Source organism: Varanus komodoensis, unplaced genomic scaffold (assembly GCF_004798865.1).
Source record: "Varanus komodoensis strain SLA01 unplaced genomic scaffold, ASM479886v1 scaffold5, whole genome shotgun sequence".
NCBI lineage: Eukaryota > Metazoa > Chordata > Lepidosauria > Squamata > Varanidae > Varanus > Varanus komodoensis.
Genome location: NW_025336087.1, coordinates 52765047 through 52782981, shown reverse-complemented (window position 1 = coordinate 52782981; position 17935 = coordinate 52765047). Strand labels below are relative to the sequence as shown.

Genomic DNA, 17935 nt, shown 5'->3' with positions numbered 1-17935 from the left:
AACATCCCATCCTGAAAATATGTTCTACATCTACCTATTTTTGTACTGAAAAGATATCATCCCCCCTACCTAACCCTTCTGCAAATACACAAATTGTTCATCTCTGGCTTCAGACAAAACAGGCAAGGAGGAGATTTATACCATTTAATTATTGTTCCTTGTGCCCATCTTTTGATGACATTAAACTTATTATCAATGTTAACAAAAATATGGAGAAAGAAGGTTTTTCTTCAAGGAAGCCCTGATATTTCTATCATGCACTTTCTGATTCCAGTAAAAACCATTTGGGGAAAATACAAATCATGATTCTTATCAAACTTCTAATCTAAACTTATAACCTGCTGACCTTTCAGTAGCAAATGGATCACAAACTTCTCTAGGTAGAATTTACATACATTTTGTGATAGTATACTCAGTGAAAAGAATTTCATTTGTCTTTTTCTTTGTCCTAGAAGTCAATTAGCACACAAGCAATGCTTCTTTTCAATTAATTAACTAACAAGAAATAAAGACTGCAGGAATTCCAATGGTCATGCAGACAATGTTTTGATCACATTATATGCAAAATGTAAAGTTCCTAAAAATCTCCAGCAAAAATTAATAATAATAATTAAAAGAAGTGGATTAGCATAGGCCATGGGCTGAAAATCTTTGAGCTTGGGAAACAATAAATGGTAGAAACATGGAGAGAAAGAAAGGAAGATCCAAGGAGAAAGACCCAGGAACTTTGGGGCAGGAAACTGATAAGGAATAAAACACAGGATAATGCCTCATAGCAACTCTGATCATTTGTCCATCTAGCATGCTATTATCTACTCTGTTACCTACTCTGATGGGCAGCAACTTTTCAGCACAACATCAGTGCAAGTTGTGGCTTTCCAGATGTTTTAGCCAATAGCTTCCATCACTCCTAGTCAGGACAGTCAAGGACAATTGGAGCTGTAGGTCAAAACAAGTTGCCACACATGCAGCTCAGGCCCAGGGGTCTCAGACAGAGGTATTCCTATCATTTGCCACCAGATACTTTCTAACTAGCAATAGTAGTAATTGAAACTGGTACTTGTGAGATGCGGAGCAGGTTTTGCCACCCCGCCATAATCTCTTCCAGTAAGGGCTATAGAAAGGGGCTACAGAATTGTTAGCACATACTAGTCCAACCATAGTATTAGACCATATTAGTACTATGACCATAGTATTAGACTAGACCATATTAGGCCTGTTGAAATATTAGGAGTTGCACAGAAGGAAAATTCTGCCAGTGATGGACTTCCAGAATAGCAACACTATGACCTGCACTGAGACCTTATAACCAGCCCAGAAGCCATAAGGGATGGAAGCTGAATTTCACAGGGATGATAAAAAAAGCTGCAAAAGCAAAAACCAAAACTAAACCAAAAGGGCCAGTTGCACCAAAATATTGCTCCTGACATCTTCTAATGGAAACTAAAGTCTTGGTCAAGGGAAAATACATCTTTTGTTCTAATTCTATGGACTATTTTATGAGAATCTGTGTATTTATAATATAATATTTGGTTTAAGATATATATTTGGTTTAAGATATATATACTGGTTTTTCGGCGCCAGGTAAAAACCTTTTTATTTAAACATCATTTTAATTGTTAAAATATATGATCTGGCCAGGGCAACTTCTTCTTCCTTCTCTTTTCTCCTCCTATATTCTTTATTTACTTATTTTATATTGTTAATTTTAATTTTATATTATTGTATCTCAGTGTATTTTTTGTATTTTTGTATTTAAGTGGTAATTTATTATGTTCTATTGTATTTGAATGTATCTTATTGTGTTGTAAGCCGCCCCGAGGCTTCCGCAAGGGGCGGCATAGAAATGTTATAATAATAATAATAATAATAATAATGATGATGATGAATATGAATTTGTCACATTTGTTCTGTGTATACCTGTATTCCAAGAGGTTCTAGAAGTTCATAAGTAGCCACATGGATAACCATGTGACTAGTAAAGCACATACCTATCAATGGCTTTTTAATTGGAATTAACTAAAACAGCTTTATCTGTACATTTTGCTTTTTATGTTTCATTTTGGTGGCAGATAAAAGGAGCCATTATGAGACTTCCTATGGCACCAAAAATAGTGAATTTGTATATTGGGTTCACTGAAGATAATTTTCAGTGTAGATAATTTAGATTTGCATGACATTTTGAAGCAATGGGATAATACTGAAAATGATTTTAGTTATTTAGGATGGTAACAGTACCTTACGTTCTTTCTATGACTGGCTTAGTGTTAGAGTCTCTGATAGTCAATTTAAGACTAGTCACTGCCTCTCAGCCTAACCTATTTCACAGGGCTGTTGTGAGGATAACATGGAGAGGAGCAGAATTTTCTAAACTGCTCTGGGTTCCTTGCAAGAGAAAAAAAAAGGGGATATAAATGCAATGTGGTGGTGGTGATGGTGATGGTGATGATGACAATTCAATAATAATAATATAGAAAAGTTACAGATTGTGATGTATTTTCAAAGTTGAATCACTGGTTCCATAATGGGGCAGGTCATCAGAGTTCACAGAAGGGAGCTCCACTGAGTTACACTGTTCTAGAAATGAACATTGCCACTCATTTCCAGGATTATTTTGATACCATGCATTCCTGCAATGCAAGTGTTCAGTTCTGCTTGCACAAGAGAACCAGTGGAGGTGGGGCAACAGTGTAAGATACTGCCCAATATAGCCAAATTTGGATGCAAATAGCCTAAGGATAAGTCTAGCCTGGTTAGCTTTTCCAGACCAGGTGTGCCACTGACATACCAGTGAAATCTGATAAAAGGCACTCCTGACCACTGCAACAAATGAAGATACAAGTTTCAACTCTTCTTCTACCCAGAAAAGGCTTTCCTCAGAAGAATGTAGTGACAAGGTGATTTTGGCCATTTCCTCTCTATGTGTATCATGATACATTCCCACTAAATTAGGCTCTGCTTGAAAATGAGGTGCAGGGGTAAGGGGAATCACACACACACACAAAGCTTCCCTGCTTGATCTGCTGATGAAAGCTTGCATTGGCTCAAGACACAGCATTAAATAGCATTCCATCAGCAGAGTGATACCAATCGAGTATGCATGTATTGCTATATGGCTATTTTTAAATAGACTATATTTATGTTACAAATTAGCTATTCAGAATTCAGAGCAACTATACAAAATATAGTACAACTATGGGATTTAGAAATGAGTATATATTTGCAGGACTGTCCTTAGCATATGCAAACTTCTGATGTATTAATTTTGTGTAATGTACTTTACTAGTTTCCTTTGATAAAGCGATCTGTCTTGAACTGCATAAGGAACAATATATTGATACAGTTGTCTTTTTTGTCTTATTTCAGACTGAATTTGACATATTTGTTGAGCTTTTCATCTAATTCCTTTGTCATAGATTTTTAGTTCCTCTTTTCCTCCTTGTTAAGGTCAGGATTGAACTAAGAATAATAAAAATGCTACCATAGCTAGAGATGAGAAAGCAGCTAGTTCTGACATAAGCAAATTGTCACAAAATTCTAATTCAAATTCTTAAAATAGACTGATGACATCCTCTAACTCCAGGGTATAGACATTATATACGTGCTTAGCAAAGGACAATACAAAATACTACACAGCAGTAGCATCCAACTGTGCCTTAGCATTAACAATAAGAGAAAGGGATGATTTGCAGCTGAAGTTTGACATTGCCAATTGTGCCACAGCATGAATTTCAGTGAGAAATCTCTTTTTTTCCATTGCTCTAGCAAATGCTAATTGTATTGCACAAGTATTGCGTTGAATTAAGCAACAGTGTTAACACTAGTGAATACTACCCTACACTTTCAAACTGAGAAAGGTTTCTCATAAGCGCCTCAGCTGCTAACCCCCATCTGCAAACAAACAAACAAAAAAGTAACAAGGAAAGATCCTACTAAACCTATAGATATTCACATTGAGAGAAGGGCCTGAAGAGGCTTATTCCTCATGATCGGTGTGGATCAGTGAGTTGAGTCAATTTTGCTGGCATTTTACTCTGTGGATAATTTCGTTTGGCCCCCTATTGAAAACTGATTGCAGATGAACATACATCAAGCAAGCAAGCAAGCAAATGACAGCTTAAAACAGTGAATAAGTCATGGAACAGTAATTATCTCAAAAGCTTCTTTTTCTACCTATGCAGTAGAACATTTTGTTGTTTTTAATGGAACTACTTCTAAGGAAACTTCTACTTGCTAAGAACGTTAGAGGAATACAAACACTATGTACACATTTATGTTCAGCAGTATTAATGTCTGCATATAGCTCCTAGTTCAGCATAAATATTGCACACTCAGCACAAATTTAAAGAGGCCCCAGCAAAACTTGCAACACAATTGTCACTGGTTCATCTGTTTTACCAACATTAACAAAATGCACTCAAGTAAAATAACTCAAAATGCTGTCTACAGAAAGATGTCTCTCCAGCTAACTAAAATGAATATAAAGTTCATTAGGTAAATAATAACATCCACAGAACTATAAAGAAATGTCCCATCTGCCTCTCTTTCAAATGTTAAAATCCAGTCTTTTCTGTTTTTTAGACCCAGTTTGACAAACTAAAGTTCAGCAACAGAAACTTCATAAAATTAATTTGTGAGGCAGAAAGATACCAAATGAGTTAGGACAGCAGGAAAGTCACACAGGTTACCTGTGGCACAGCACCAACTCACATGCACCTGGCAGGCAGATTGATGTTAATGTAGAAGGACACAGAATAGGGATGCCCACTCTTTAGTGCAATAGCTGTGTGGTAGGTTAGGCGGAGAATTCTCATTTGACCCTAAGTCACCCAAGGTGCTTCAAGGCAAATGGCAACTAGAACCCAGGTCTCTCAAGTTCAGCCCTGTAATGTCTATGTCACAGTGGCTCTATTTATTGTGCTTGGTGGGGCACACTCCCAGGCAAATGTGCATAGAATTGCTTCCCAGTTACTTTTTGAGTGAGATTTACAGCCTTATCCTCTGCATGTTTACTCAGAAGTCCTGAGTTGTGAACATGGTACTGCAGGCTTAATAAACTACCCTCCTCATTCCACTCTTCTGAATTAGTACACTTTTACCTCAATCCTATATATGTTACATCATTTGTTTTCCTTTGTTTTGCATGGTCTCTAGCTTCAGTCCTAAGGAAGAGATATTGGGTACATGCTCAGAGGTCCTTTCCCATATTCTAGAACAATGGCACGGAAAACAGATTCCTTGGCAAAATCTTGGCACAAATTAAATTACATGGAAAACAGAGAACTTGCCCATAACAATGTGATAGTTGAGAAGAGCAAGATAATAAAAATGATAAGTTTTATGCACACTTATTGGAGGAAGAAAAAATGAGGAATTGCATGGAGAAAAAAAAGGTTGATTCAACCTGGTAGTATTTTACGTGAAACAGGTTTGCTCACTGCTTAATTGTTAAAAGAGAATGCTGAAGCTTTAATCTGTGGGGGATAGGTATATCACTAAGTGTGAGTGCAAGGGAAAGGTAAGATAAAAACATCCCCTAAATATTTCCTCAGAGGTTCCTTTAGTTAACTGCTATTTTTTTTTACATATTTCAAAGATAAATATATTCTAGTAATTCTAAATGTGCACATTTGCATTTAAATTACCAGGTGCAAATTTGTATCAAGGGCTTGTTCCTCAGATCTTGTAACTGCCTGGTAACAGCTGATACAGGACAAATTTCTCTTGCTCTTTCCTTGCAGGGATGCTAGGTATACTCTTGTGTGCATTCTTAGCTTATATGGAACGACAGGCCTCAGGGGCAGCCTGCATGAAATAAACATACACTCTAAAATACTTCCAGAAACTAAGTTTTCCTTCGCAGGCGATTTAGAAAGGAATTCCTGATGTTAGGAAGTTTGAAAAACACTGCTGTATTTCATTTTATTTTTGAATCATATTGTATTGGAAATTTTAAAATTACTACAAAAATACATATATGCATGCATACAAATATATATAACTCATATATAACACTCATTAAAGTGACTGGAAAAAACAAAAGTAACCACATGCCAAACAAATGCCATATATGAAACCCTAAAATGAACAATTACTTCTTTGTACAACATTCAAAAAGCTCATCTCTCATGTTCATGGGGTTTCATTTTGTTTCTGTATCAGGGAAACAGATGACAGCCTTCCAGCAGCAGAATTTTATATTATTTAATTGCACTCTGAAACTAATGTATAATGGGTTAGTTTGCAAAGGGTTCTCTGACATAGCTTTCTATGCTACTCTTCAACTGATAGGTGAGTTTATTGTTTCCAGTTATTAGCAACCATTTTCCTAGCTCTCATGAGCTTATCCCCAATGAGCATCCAATGTTATTTTCCATTATTATGCTTTTAGTTTTTTGAAGTAGTACAACTAGGAGATACAGGGGTAATTCACTACCTATTATTTCTGTTATTATTAGATAATAATGTATCAATCCAATATATCTAGTTCATTGTTAGATAATACCCCTGGCATGAAACATCTGACAAAATACTATAGTAAGGTTATAAAAATTCCTACAATGTATAGAAGATACACCTCTCTTAAACATAGACCACACAATGTTATTTATCTTATATGTTTGAGGTACTGAAACGCTTAGAAAAGTTGTCAAGATATGCCATTAGTTGGACTAAATGTGAAGTTCTCATAATGTGGACACAAAGGCTGCAATCCTATACCTAGTATTCATTGGGACTTATTTCTTTGTAGACATGTATAGGATTACATTCATGGGATAAGGGAACCCTATACAATGGTAAAATTAAACTATGAATTATCCATCTAGCACTACTCTTGAAGCTTCAAGTCCCCAGTAATCCATTTTATAGTCAGCACTATTAAAATCATGATCATCTGAAAAGCTTTGCAAAATTTCAGTTCTGCACTTTTATCATACTGGCATATTTAAATTCTCAACTTCCTTTTAAAAAATTCTAACCAACAGTTTTCAATTAGTAATATACTTTGACTTACCAATTTAGCTACTTTTCCATAATCAATCCATCTAATTGATGCAAAATTTGTTGATTCTGCACAGTTGAAACCATGATTAAATCCTGCATGGTATCCATATGGGAAAGTGATCATGAATTCTCCTGCCTCCTGTGTGATCTAAAAAACAAAAACAAAAAAAAATCAATATAATTGTCATTATAGGAGTCATATGTAACAGTCAGAGATCATCTACTGGCCTGCCAAAACCATATTTGATAGAGAATGGAAGGTCCTTGGGGAGAAGTGCAAAATGCGCCGTCTTGAGGACTGTCTGAGCCCAAAAGAAAAAGAGGGTTTTAATCCTAACCTTTCCTTTCAGCAACTGTCAAAAGAAAGCAAAGGGAAGAATAGCCCTAATTAGAACCTCTCTGAATTAATATCCAGGACTGGTACCTGCTGTACTCTGACAGCAGGAACCCCCAGCAACCTTGTCCAATGCTCAAGGTTCCTGTGCAGTTGCTCCAGTGCAGTAATTTTAAAAAATAAATGAAAATATGTGCACATACTAGCTATACTTAAAAAAAAAAACAGTTTGCCAACCTCTGACAACCTACCAGTGTGCCTCTCAGGCACTTTGAAGAGACTGTCAGTGGCTGTCAAAACAGATTCTAAAAGTCAACTGTTCAACCAGATATATCAATCTCGGGGAAAAGAGCTGTGACAAGCTAAAATCAGTGCACAATTGGAGTGGCAGGACGAGACTGCCCTGCTGTGGGGTCCCCTGATATATCTGTAGGACAATGAAGAGGAAAGGGGGGCGAGAACAAATAGCAATGAGCTCAGTTGCATGCTGAAAATGCCATGTGCTGTTCACACAATAACCAATGCACCCTGGCATATTGCCAAGATGAATTCTTGGGTCATGTGAAATCACCCAGCAATTTACTGTTTCCTAAAAACTGCAACTGTCCAACTAGCCTCTTCCTCTTTTCAAACATAGTTATTCCAAAGTATCTTCATACAAAGCTTTTCCTGAATACTTTCACTTCATAAAAAAATAAAATGGCTCATTTTCTTTGTCACAAAGAACTACACTGTACCAAATTCATAGCATTTCTCTCATTTACTCTGCATGAAAAAAGAATTGACACAAATCAGGAGAGAAAAATGGAAACTTACAAAAAGAAACCAGTGGAGCAAAGCTTCAGTCTGAGATATTCTCTCACACACCTTGCTTAAAGAAAATAAAATGCAAGGGAATGAGTTGTAGAATTAAAATACTACATGAGCTGTACTAGCCAGTTCAGCATCTAGTCAGGTTTTCTTCCACAGGTTTGCTTAGTTGCCCATACAGGAGTGGAAGGCATGGTGCTGTTTGTTCTTGTTTGTTCCTGTGAGGAATTCTAATCTTTGCTGAGAGTGAGGGTATCCCATAGTAAAGCTTTCCCCACTCGGTGGGGAAATATATTTATATTTATATCATTTGAGGCAGGTAACATTAAGTGTGGAAGTTAGTCTACCGTGCTATGGAGTCTCATACTTAATTTATCTTTCTTTCCTGACTTGGTATATGATTTTCATATTTTAAATTTCAGATTTTCAGGCAGATATTATTAAATAGTATAATAGTATAAATGTTATTTATATGATTTATAAATTTGCATTTTTAAGAGTTTTTTCCAAGACTTATTTATACAAACACTCTAATTCATACTCATTTGATTGCAGTATAAGAAAATGGAGGAGTTCACATGACAGGGCAACCCATCCTGCAAGTACTCTAGGCAATGTGGGCTGTGCATGAAACAACTCCAAGCAGTCTTTACCAAGAGTTGTTCCCCCTCCTTCCACCTCAGTCCCCCCCACCCAACAAGAGTTCCAGGGAACTCCACAGTAAGACGCATCTTGACTGCTCTCCGCACTTTGGTTTCAAGACCTTTTGCACTTACTGTGGTTTCCCACTCCCTTTTTTTCCAGAAATCTTTACTAATTTTTTAGAAACTCTCCACTAACAGCCCCTGATATATTGTAGCAGACTGGAGATGTTCACTGGTGCACCACCATTTGTGCCAGGAATTTGTGCAAATACCTCTGTCCAAAAAAAAGGGGGGTTGCTTTCAAAAGTGTGTGCTTCGGGTGACCAAAATTAAAAGGTTTGCCTCATCAATTCCCTGGAAAGTGCCTCCTATCAAAGCACAGGTGACACCAACAAAAACCATTTATTAAAAAAAGCTACAAATATATTAATGGGGTATATTGCTTTGCCCTGACAGATGTCAGTAAACTGTCAAGTGAACGCAAAGCTACAAAGGGATCTTAGTTGGCAAGGAGGTAGCCTGTGTACCTCTCCATTTGGAATGAGACTCTCATGTTTTGAGGGACCAGGTCCTGACTATTCTCAGTGTCCTCCCCCTCTTCCATCTTTTCCCAAGACTCTAGATGCTTAGAAAAGTGGAATCCACTCCATTAATAGAAACATGAACTTTTGAAATTCATCAAAACTAAGCCTTCATTTTAAAATGTTTTGACAGGTCTAATCAGGTTTATATTCACCCTTTGGTTTGACAGCTGTCAGAAGGTGAGCTACAAAAGTATGAGTGATCTGTGCTTATGAAAAGGGAGTGGCAGGGGCATAGACTTCTTTAGTTTGGGGGGGGGGGCTGCCTTAAGGTAGCTTTCATTTTCCCACTACTTCCTGAGATTGTAGGTGCTCAGGAAGATGGAAAAGTGTGACCCCCCCCCCAACACCCTTTTAAAAGGAACCAGCATACTGTTATTTGTCAATATGATAACTGTTATCATTTTAAAGAGTTTTATTTTTAAACAGGGCTCTCCATGTTTATTTCAAAGGGATATATACATTCAGTCCTAGATACATCATTGTTTTCATAGCTCTTGCTGTGAAAGAGGTATAAATCCCACAATCATTTTGGGAAAGCCCAGATTCAGTTATCCATTTGATTTGTCTTGACAGCTCATCTTTATAGCTGTCAAACCAAACCAAAGGGTGGGAATGCTATTTGGGGGACCTGTGGATCATTGTGCAGGTTTGTACTTTCTGCACTTTGTCAGAGGTATCTGCTTGGACATTGCTCAGGCAAGGCGGTCCATTTTGAGACCTGATCAAAGAGATTGCTGAAATTATGTCCATGCCATCACTGGAATCTAGACAGGGGTGTGGGGGATGGGTGGTTCAAAACCCTCTGTGAGCAGTGAAATAAACTCAGAAAGCTGCATGAGCCACCCTGGTATATAACATTTGGCCGCCCCAGTATATCACATTATCACCATTGTAAAACATGCCTTTGATAAATGTGACTCTTTGAGACACTACTAATTATATAACTGCCATGCCAATGACTGAAATTAAGGAACTACAAAAAAGCTATGTACCCCCAAACCAAAACTATAATATTATTTCAGAAATAGGGTTTTTTTAATGCAAGACTTAATTTTTCCTAAAGGTGTACAATTTCAGCAATCAGCAGAAAATATGGAGTAGAATTGGAGGATATGAAAGATGTAGAACATTAGGATTTCATGACATGAAGTCTTGTTCACCAATGAATCAATGTTCCTTTTTACCTTTTTGTCACAAGACAACATAAAAATGGTTGAAAAGATTGATAGAAGATGCAAAAGATGGTCTACTACAAGAACTGAGGCTTTTATGGATAAAGTACATAAATACAGTAAAACAGACTATATTGAAACTCTGACACTTATTTAAATAATATATGCATCTTCTTCTGAGACAGGCAAATTCATTGACAGAATGAAATCATAATAGAAAGGAACCAAAAGTCTGCCTACGCCAGGGCAACTTGCCACAATGCAAGGATGCCATCAAATAGACTGGCCTAGTAAAGTATCGAGAGAAAAAGTTTCAGGAAAACTCAATTTGTGTTAACTCCTTGTATAGCCAGAAAACTTGTGGGGTTTGTTATGCAAGTTAGATCTTGCCACAGCGTCAAACCACTGTTTTTTGCCTCCGACAGTGACTTCATCTCTGAACTAGGAGTTTCCAGTTCCATCATTATTTCCTTGCAAATATTTCAAGCCATGCTCATTTGCCAAGGGAAAAGACAGTGCAGCAGATACACACTGAGTTGAGTTGAAACAGGTTGTAACCTACTGCTTGCAGGTTCCATGACTTTGGTGTCAAGTAGGCAGGAACTCTGTAGTATTGTTGCCAGCCCAATGTCTAGCACAGATAATCAACTCAGCCTGACTGCTGGGTAAACTGAGAGGAACAAGTAGCGAATGATAGCATGAGCCAATTGTGCGATCTGTAGCCATGAACCTGAAGATGCATTTGATAACTGGTCCATATGGACTGTGTGACCTCAGGGCAATAAAAGGGACCATCTCATGAAGGTTCCCTGCCCATGATACCAAAGCACCAGCTTTGTTACCAAAAACAGCAAATCAACATAGTCACTCAAAACACAAAGCTATATACAGATAAACAAATGACTTTGCTAAGACAAAAATAAAGGTTCCACATTTGTCAGTCCAGCAAATGGATCCCAATTCTGTCAACCAGCAACCCAAAACTATAGCAAGGACAGATAAGCTTTCCTAATAATTGAGAAGTGCACATGGTCAGCAAGAGCAAAATGCACTCTTAGCATTCCCCTGGATTAGCCTTCCCTTCAGGAACCTACTGTCCATGGGGTTTTCATGGAAAAGATACTGGAGTGGGTTGCCATGGAAGCAGGGCACAGGCTGGTAGAATTTTGTCAAGAGAATTCGATGGTCATAGCAAACACTCTTTTCCAACAACCCAAGAGATGACTCTATACATGGACATCACCAGACGGTCAACACAGAAATTAGACTGACTATGTGATCTGCAGACAAAGATGGAGAAGCTCTATACAGTCACTAAAAATTAGACCAGGAGCTGACTGTGGCTCAGATCATGAGCTTCTGGTTGCAAAATTTAGGCTTAAATTGAAGAAACTAGGGAAAAGCACTAAGCCACTCAAGTGTGACCTAAATCATATCCCTGATGAATATACAGTAGAGGTGACAAATAGATTTAAGGAATTAGAACTGATAGACAGAGTGCCTGAAGAACTATGGACGGAGGTTCACAACACTGTACAAGAGGCAGCAACTAAAACCATCCCAAAGAAAAAGAAATGCAAGAAAGCAAAATGCTGTCTGAGGAAGCTTTACAAATAGCTGAGGAAAGAAGGGAAACGAAAGGCAAGGGAGAAAGAGAAAGATACACCCAACTGAATGCAGAATTCCAGAGAATAGCTAGAAGAGATAAGAATGCCTTCTTAAATGAACAGTGCAAAGAAATAGAAGAAAGCAATAGAATAGGGAGAGATCTCTTCAAGAAAACTGGAGATATGAAGGGAACGTTTCATGCAAAGATGGGCATGATAAAGGACCAAAATGGCAGGGACCTAACAGAGGCAGAAGAGATTAAAAAGAGGTGGCAAGGTTACACAGAAGAACTATAGAAGAAAGAACTTAACATCCCTGATAACCACGATGGGGTGGTCACTGACCTCGAGCCAGACATCCTGCAATGTGAAGTCAAATGGGCCTTAGGAAGTCTGAGCAACCTCAAAGCTAGTGGAGGTGACAGTATTCCAGCTGAGCTATTCAAAATCCTAAAAGACGATGCAGTAAAAGTGCTACGCTCCATATGCCGGCAAATTTGGAAAACTCAGCAGTGGCCACAGGATTGGAAAAGGTCAGTTTACATTCCGATCCCAAAGAAGGGCAATGCCAAAGAATGTTCAAACTACCGCACCACTGCACTCATTTCAAATGCTAGCAAAGTTATGCTCAAAATCCTACAAGCTAGGCTCCAGCAGTATGTGGACCGAGAACTACCAGAAGTACAGGCAGGATTTCGAAGAGGCTAAGAAACTAGAGATTAAATTTTCAACATATGCTGGATCATGGAGAAAGCTAAGGAGTTCCAGAAAAACATCTATTTCTGCTTCATTGACTATGCTAAAGTCTTTGATTGTGTGGATCACAACAAACTGTGGTAAGTTCTTAAAGAGAGAGGAGTAACAGACCATCTTATTTGTCTCTTGAGAAACCTATATGCGGGTCAAGAAGCAACAGTAAGAACTGGACACGGAACCTCTGACTGGTTCAAAATTGAGAAAGGAGTTCGGCAAGGCTGTATACTGCTCCCTGTCTAACTTATATGCAGAGCACATCATGAGAGAGGCAGGGCTAGATGAATCACAAGTTGGAATGAAGATTGCTGGGAGAAACATCAACAACTTCAGATATGCAGTTGATACCACTCTAATGGGAGAAAGTGAAGAGGAACTAAAGAGCCTCTTGATGCGGGTGAAGGAGGAGAGTGCAAAAGTTGACTTGAAACTCAACATTAAGAAAACTAAGATCATGGCATCTAGTCCCATCACTTCCTGGCAAATAGATGGGAAAGAAATGGAGGTAGTGACAGATTTTATTTTCCTGGGCTCCAAGATCACCGCATTCAGGGACTGCAGCCAAGAAATTAAAAGACCCTTGCTCCTGGGGAGGAAAGCTATGGCAAATCAAGACAGGTATACTAAAAAGCAGAGACATCACCCTGCCGACAAAAGTGAGTATAGTCAAGGCTATGGTTTTCCCAGTTGCAATGTATGGCTGTGAAAATTGGACCATAAGGAAGACTGAGCGCCAAAGGATTGAGGCCTTTGAATTGTGGTGCTGGAGAAGACTTCCACCAGTCCCTTGGACTGCAAGGCAATCAAACCAGTCAGTCCTAGAGGAGATCAACTGCAGCTGCTCTTTAGAAGGCCAGATACTGAAGATACTGAAGAAACTCAAATACTTTGGCCACCTAATCAGAAGAAAGGACTCACTAATACTGGCAACAGATGGCAAAAGAGCCTAATGCTGGGAACAGATGGCAAAAGAAGAAGGGGACGGCAGAGAATGAGGTAGCTAGATGCAGTTGGCGTGAGCTTAAGTGGACTCCAGGGGATGGCGGAGGACAGGAGAGCCTGGAGGAATTTGTCCATGGTCATGATGGGTTGGACACGACTTTGCGACTAACAACAACAGGAACCTAAGAATTTGCCCTGTATAAACACACATATTCACACCTACTGTATCTATCTAGACCAATACTTACTGCCAACTAGCAGCTGCAGGGTTTCAGTGCCTTTTTCCTTATCAACCTAGTACTTTTATAAAAACAGCAAGAGTAATGCCAGAAATTGAACCTGAAATCATCTGCATGCTTAGCATATGCTGTCGCACTGAGATGCAGCCCCTTCCCAAATCCTATGCATGGACTAAAATACAGGCATGGAATCACTTTGATCGGGCTTGATTGTCATGTTGAATGACAAACAAACAAGGATAAATAAGATGGCTGCAGGCATGGCCAAAACTAAGCCCACAGTCAAATTTCCATAGACCATAGTGCCCTCCATTTTCTCAAATTCCTGTCCATACCTATGATTTGACATTGCAATATTGATGGGCTAGTCATCTCTTTCCCTCAACTGATTAAAAGGTTGATTCATATTACTTCCTTTTTAAAAATCCTGCACATGATTTGCAAAATTCACAACTCCTACTCTGTGTAGGAGTTTATCTACATACGACAGATACATCTTTCTCTGTATGTGGTGACAGAGATGGTACATGGGGGAACTCAAGATAGGCTCCATTTGGATCCATGCTGTAAGATGTTTCCTAAAAGTTACATGCTAGAAATGCTATGCATGTTTCCAACTGGCCCTAAGAGAAGCTAATTCTAAATTGACTGATACAAGAAATCTCACTGTTGGGCCCAAGTCTTTTTCCATGCTAAAGAGGGACATTTTTCCATCCTAAAGAGGAACAGCAAGCTCCCTGCCCTCTGCAAGTCAAGGTGCATAACATCCAAAACTGGCCAAGTTACTGGGGGGAAATGCACACAGACACTTCCCTCTGGTAGTAAAAATCCAATAATAATAAATTGACTAATTATGTACTGCTCTTTTGTGACCACCAATGTCAGTCGCTGAAGGCACCAACCTCACTATGCCTCATAGGAGGGATTGTTCTGAACACCATGAAGTTAGTAATAAAATTGTGCTAGACACAGAAGTTAGATTATGTAAGTCAGTTAGCATACAAGAGAATGAAATGGGTGCAGAATGGAGACATCAGCAACTTTCTAATCTTGCAGTTTATATATGGCAGACTAGGTTGGTGCTGTTTACCCAGCACGTTTGTGTGCATGCTTGAGTGTATGTGTGTGTGTTTCTATGTATGTTTAGTCAACACAATAATGGAATGGGAAAATTATAAAGCAATAGTATATCCATTTAAAATACTTATGTATGCTTCCTTATGAATTGGTAGCAATTGCACACTTTATCTAAGCATAAGCACATAAATACTGAAGTAAGCACAGCACACAGGTGCGCATGCTGAGATCGTGACTGGAGCTTTTCTAAAGAGAGTTGTGTGAGTGCATATAAGTATGAACATTTTCTGTGCCAGCAATTCCCAAATTTATCTTGTCACTCACCCCGACTGATGACAGTTTAGCAGGTGTGCTATTGCAATAACCGGCAGTTCAGCTGTCACCTGGTAGGCGTAGGCTGGCTTATCAGTGTTCAGCACGTTTCCAGTTCTATCACTCCAAGCCACAAGAGATCATAGCCTGATTTGCTCTATTCACATTCTCATAGAAGCCTATTAATTAGAACTACAGTTGGGTATAGACTGCTCTCTGGTGGCACAAGGTGACATAAAATATTTAACTACTGGAAATGCTCAAATGGAAAACTGGGACATATTGGTATGAAGGATAGCCTATAAATATACTAAATAAATGAATGAGGAATACAGTGAAAATTCTACATGCTGAATATCTTTCAGCTTCTACAAAGCTGAGTCAGAAGAGGTTAAATAGGAATCCTCTTGTCTACATGACTTAATAGCCTTAACACTTCTCCGATGCTAAAAGTTACACTATTCTGATTTGGGTTTTCAAACACAAACTGAAAGATCTAAATTGAAGGGGTTTTTTTATACATGTGGGTGACTATGGTGAAAATGTGGAATTGCACTTACAAATAAAACAATTTTTAGTTACACATAGGAATAATTCAAATGCTTGTTCAAAAGATATAACTGCAAAGAATAAAAGTATGCTCAGATATATAATTGCTAAGAATCATACAGAATAATTTAAATAAATGCACATACTTCTGAGGATGTAACCCTTAACAATTCAGAGGATATCATAATGGTACAAATCTATGTAAGTACAGGAGGCAGAAACACCTCTGATATGGAAATGCAGGCCATGTCCAACTGTGTCATAAGATATAAACCCAATACAGAGCACAGCATCATGCCAGTGCCATAAGACACAGCTAAAAAAGTCTTATAAAAACAAATGAACCCTTCAATATCTATGAAGAATCCAGTTATGTGAATACTTCCAAACCACAAAAGAGCACATGCAAGGCATGCAATTACACCCTCCATTTCTCCAGTGGTAAATAAAGTCTATGAAGAAGCTGTGCACAGTAAAATGGTATGAAAAACAGACAGCATTCTCATGAGCTCCAGTCCTGCCCAAGTCCTTTTCAATCTAAAATGCCCCCAGCAATAATGTTACAGAAAGTAAAATTATTAGATTGTAGGCATGTACTTTAATTTATTTACAAATGCAAAGTCACAATAACCAACTTTCCTTCCCATACTCCCTGGAATATCCAGCCATCATGTTACTATTGTCTTGACTTTTGTTATTTTCTTGGTGAAGTACAGTGGCTAAAGGCCAAATTAGATAATACATGATGGCCACATGTATTTTATCCACATCTGCCCCATTCATGGAAAGTAAATGTGGCATAGGTCAATCCTTTGCATGAAAATGGAACATGCACTGGGCTCCATTTCCTTAAAACAATTTCCTTGCATAGAATCATAGACTAGTAGAGTTGGAAGGGGCCATGAAGGCCATTGAGTCCAACCGCAGCTGTTGCAGGACAACAGTTTACACCATCCCACTCAAATGGCTGTCCAGTTTGCAACCCTACTTACTTCTCAAATCAGAACTGGATGGAAACAAAATTGCTTAAAGCAATGGAACATCATAAGGCAGGTGCAAAAGCTCTGGCCCAGAGAAGTTTGCGTTAAATTCTGCAGTACCCTCTCACTCTGTGCTGCAGACCAGGCACCTCCATAAGCCCCTTCCCTGCTGGGAGTTGGGAGGGCAGCAGGGAGAAGAATCTCTACTGTTATATATTATCACCCATTGCAGAGAATACTGGGGGTTCCCCTGCACTACTGCTTTGTTGCTCATGGTTTCCCAGTTAGAACCATCATTTTAACTATTTTGATGTTGCACCTTAAAGAGTCACATACGTTATGCCATGGAGACAAATCACATACTCATACTGAAAAAGACGCAGTCAACATCCTATAGTATAGGATAGCAATAGTATATTGCTATTTTCTTCAAAGAATCAAATTTATCCTGAGTCATTCCTTCTTTTTAACTAGAAATCTTAAAAAATAAACATTATAATTTAAAGGAACCCACATTTTTGATAAGAGCATTCCGCCTTGCTATCTCCTAAATGGATAAATGCAGAATTGGCAAGGAAGCTGGTAACTGATTTCAGGATTTAACTAAACTTTTCTAGTAATGCCAAGTACAGCATATTACAATTTGCCACAAACCAATCCAGAAATATATGTCTTCCCTGCTCAGCATGTTGCTTCCTTGTAATCACTACAAGAAAAGCTTGTTTGTTTGTTTGTTTGTTTAATTCAACCAGTCAGAGCTTTACATTCGTGCCAGGTGGTAGAAAAGCTAGTTTTTTCACAATAGTATCAAGAAAATGTACAGCAAGTTTTAGCTAGGTGAATTCCTGTTCAGCTGCAAGTGAAGAATATTGCTGTGTTATCCAAAGATGTGGAAACCCTTCAGTCACTAAAAAATACTTTCCTTCT

At 38.4% G+C, this 17935-nt stretch overlaps 1 protein-coding gene across 6 annotated transcripts in view; it reads right to left on the bottom strand.

Annotated features, from left to right (window-relative positions):
* The window catches only part of KDM4C (lysine demethylase 4C), a 243923-nt gene that overhangs the window by 161282 nt on the left and 64706 nt on the right, over positions 1-17935 (bottom strand). For all 6 annotated transcript variants that reach the window (XM_044446103.1, XM_044446104.1, XM_044446105.1 and 3 more), the window contains exon 9: positions 7016-7153. In XM_044446103.1, the coding sequence (XP_044302038.1) occupies positions 7016-7153 (138 nt within the window). The remainder of the gene's footprint in view (positions 1-7015; positions 7154-17935) is intronic.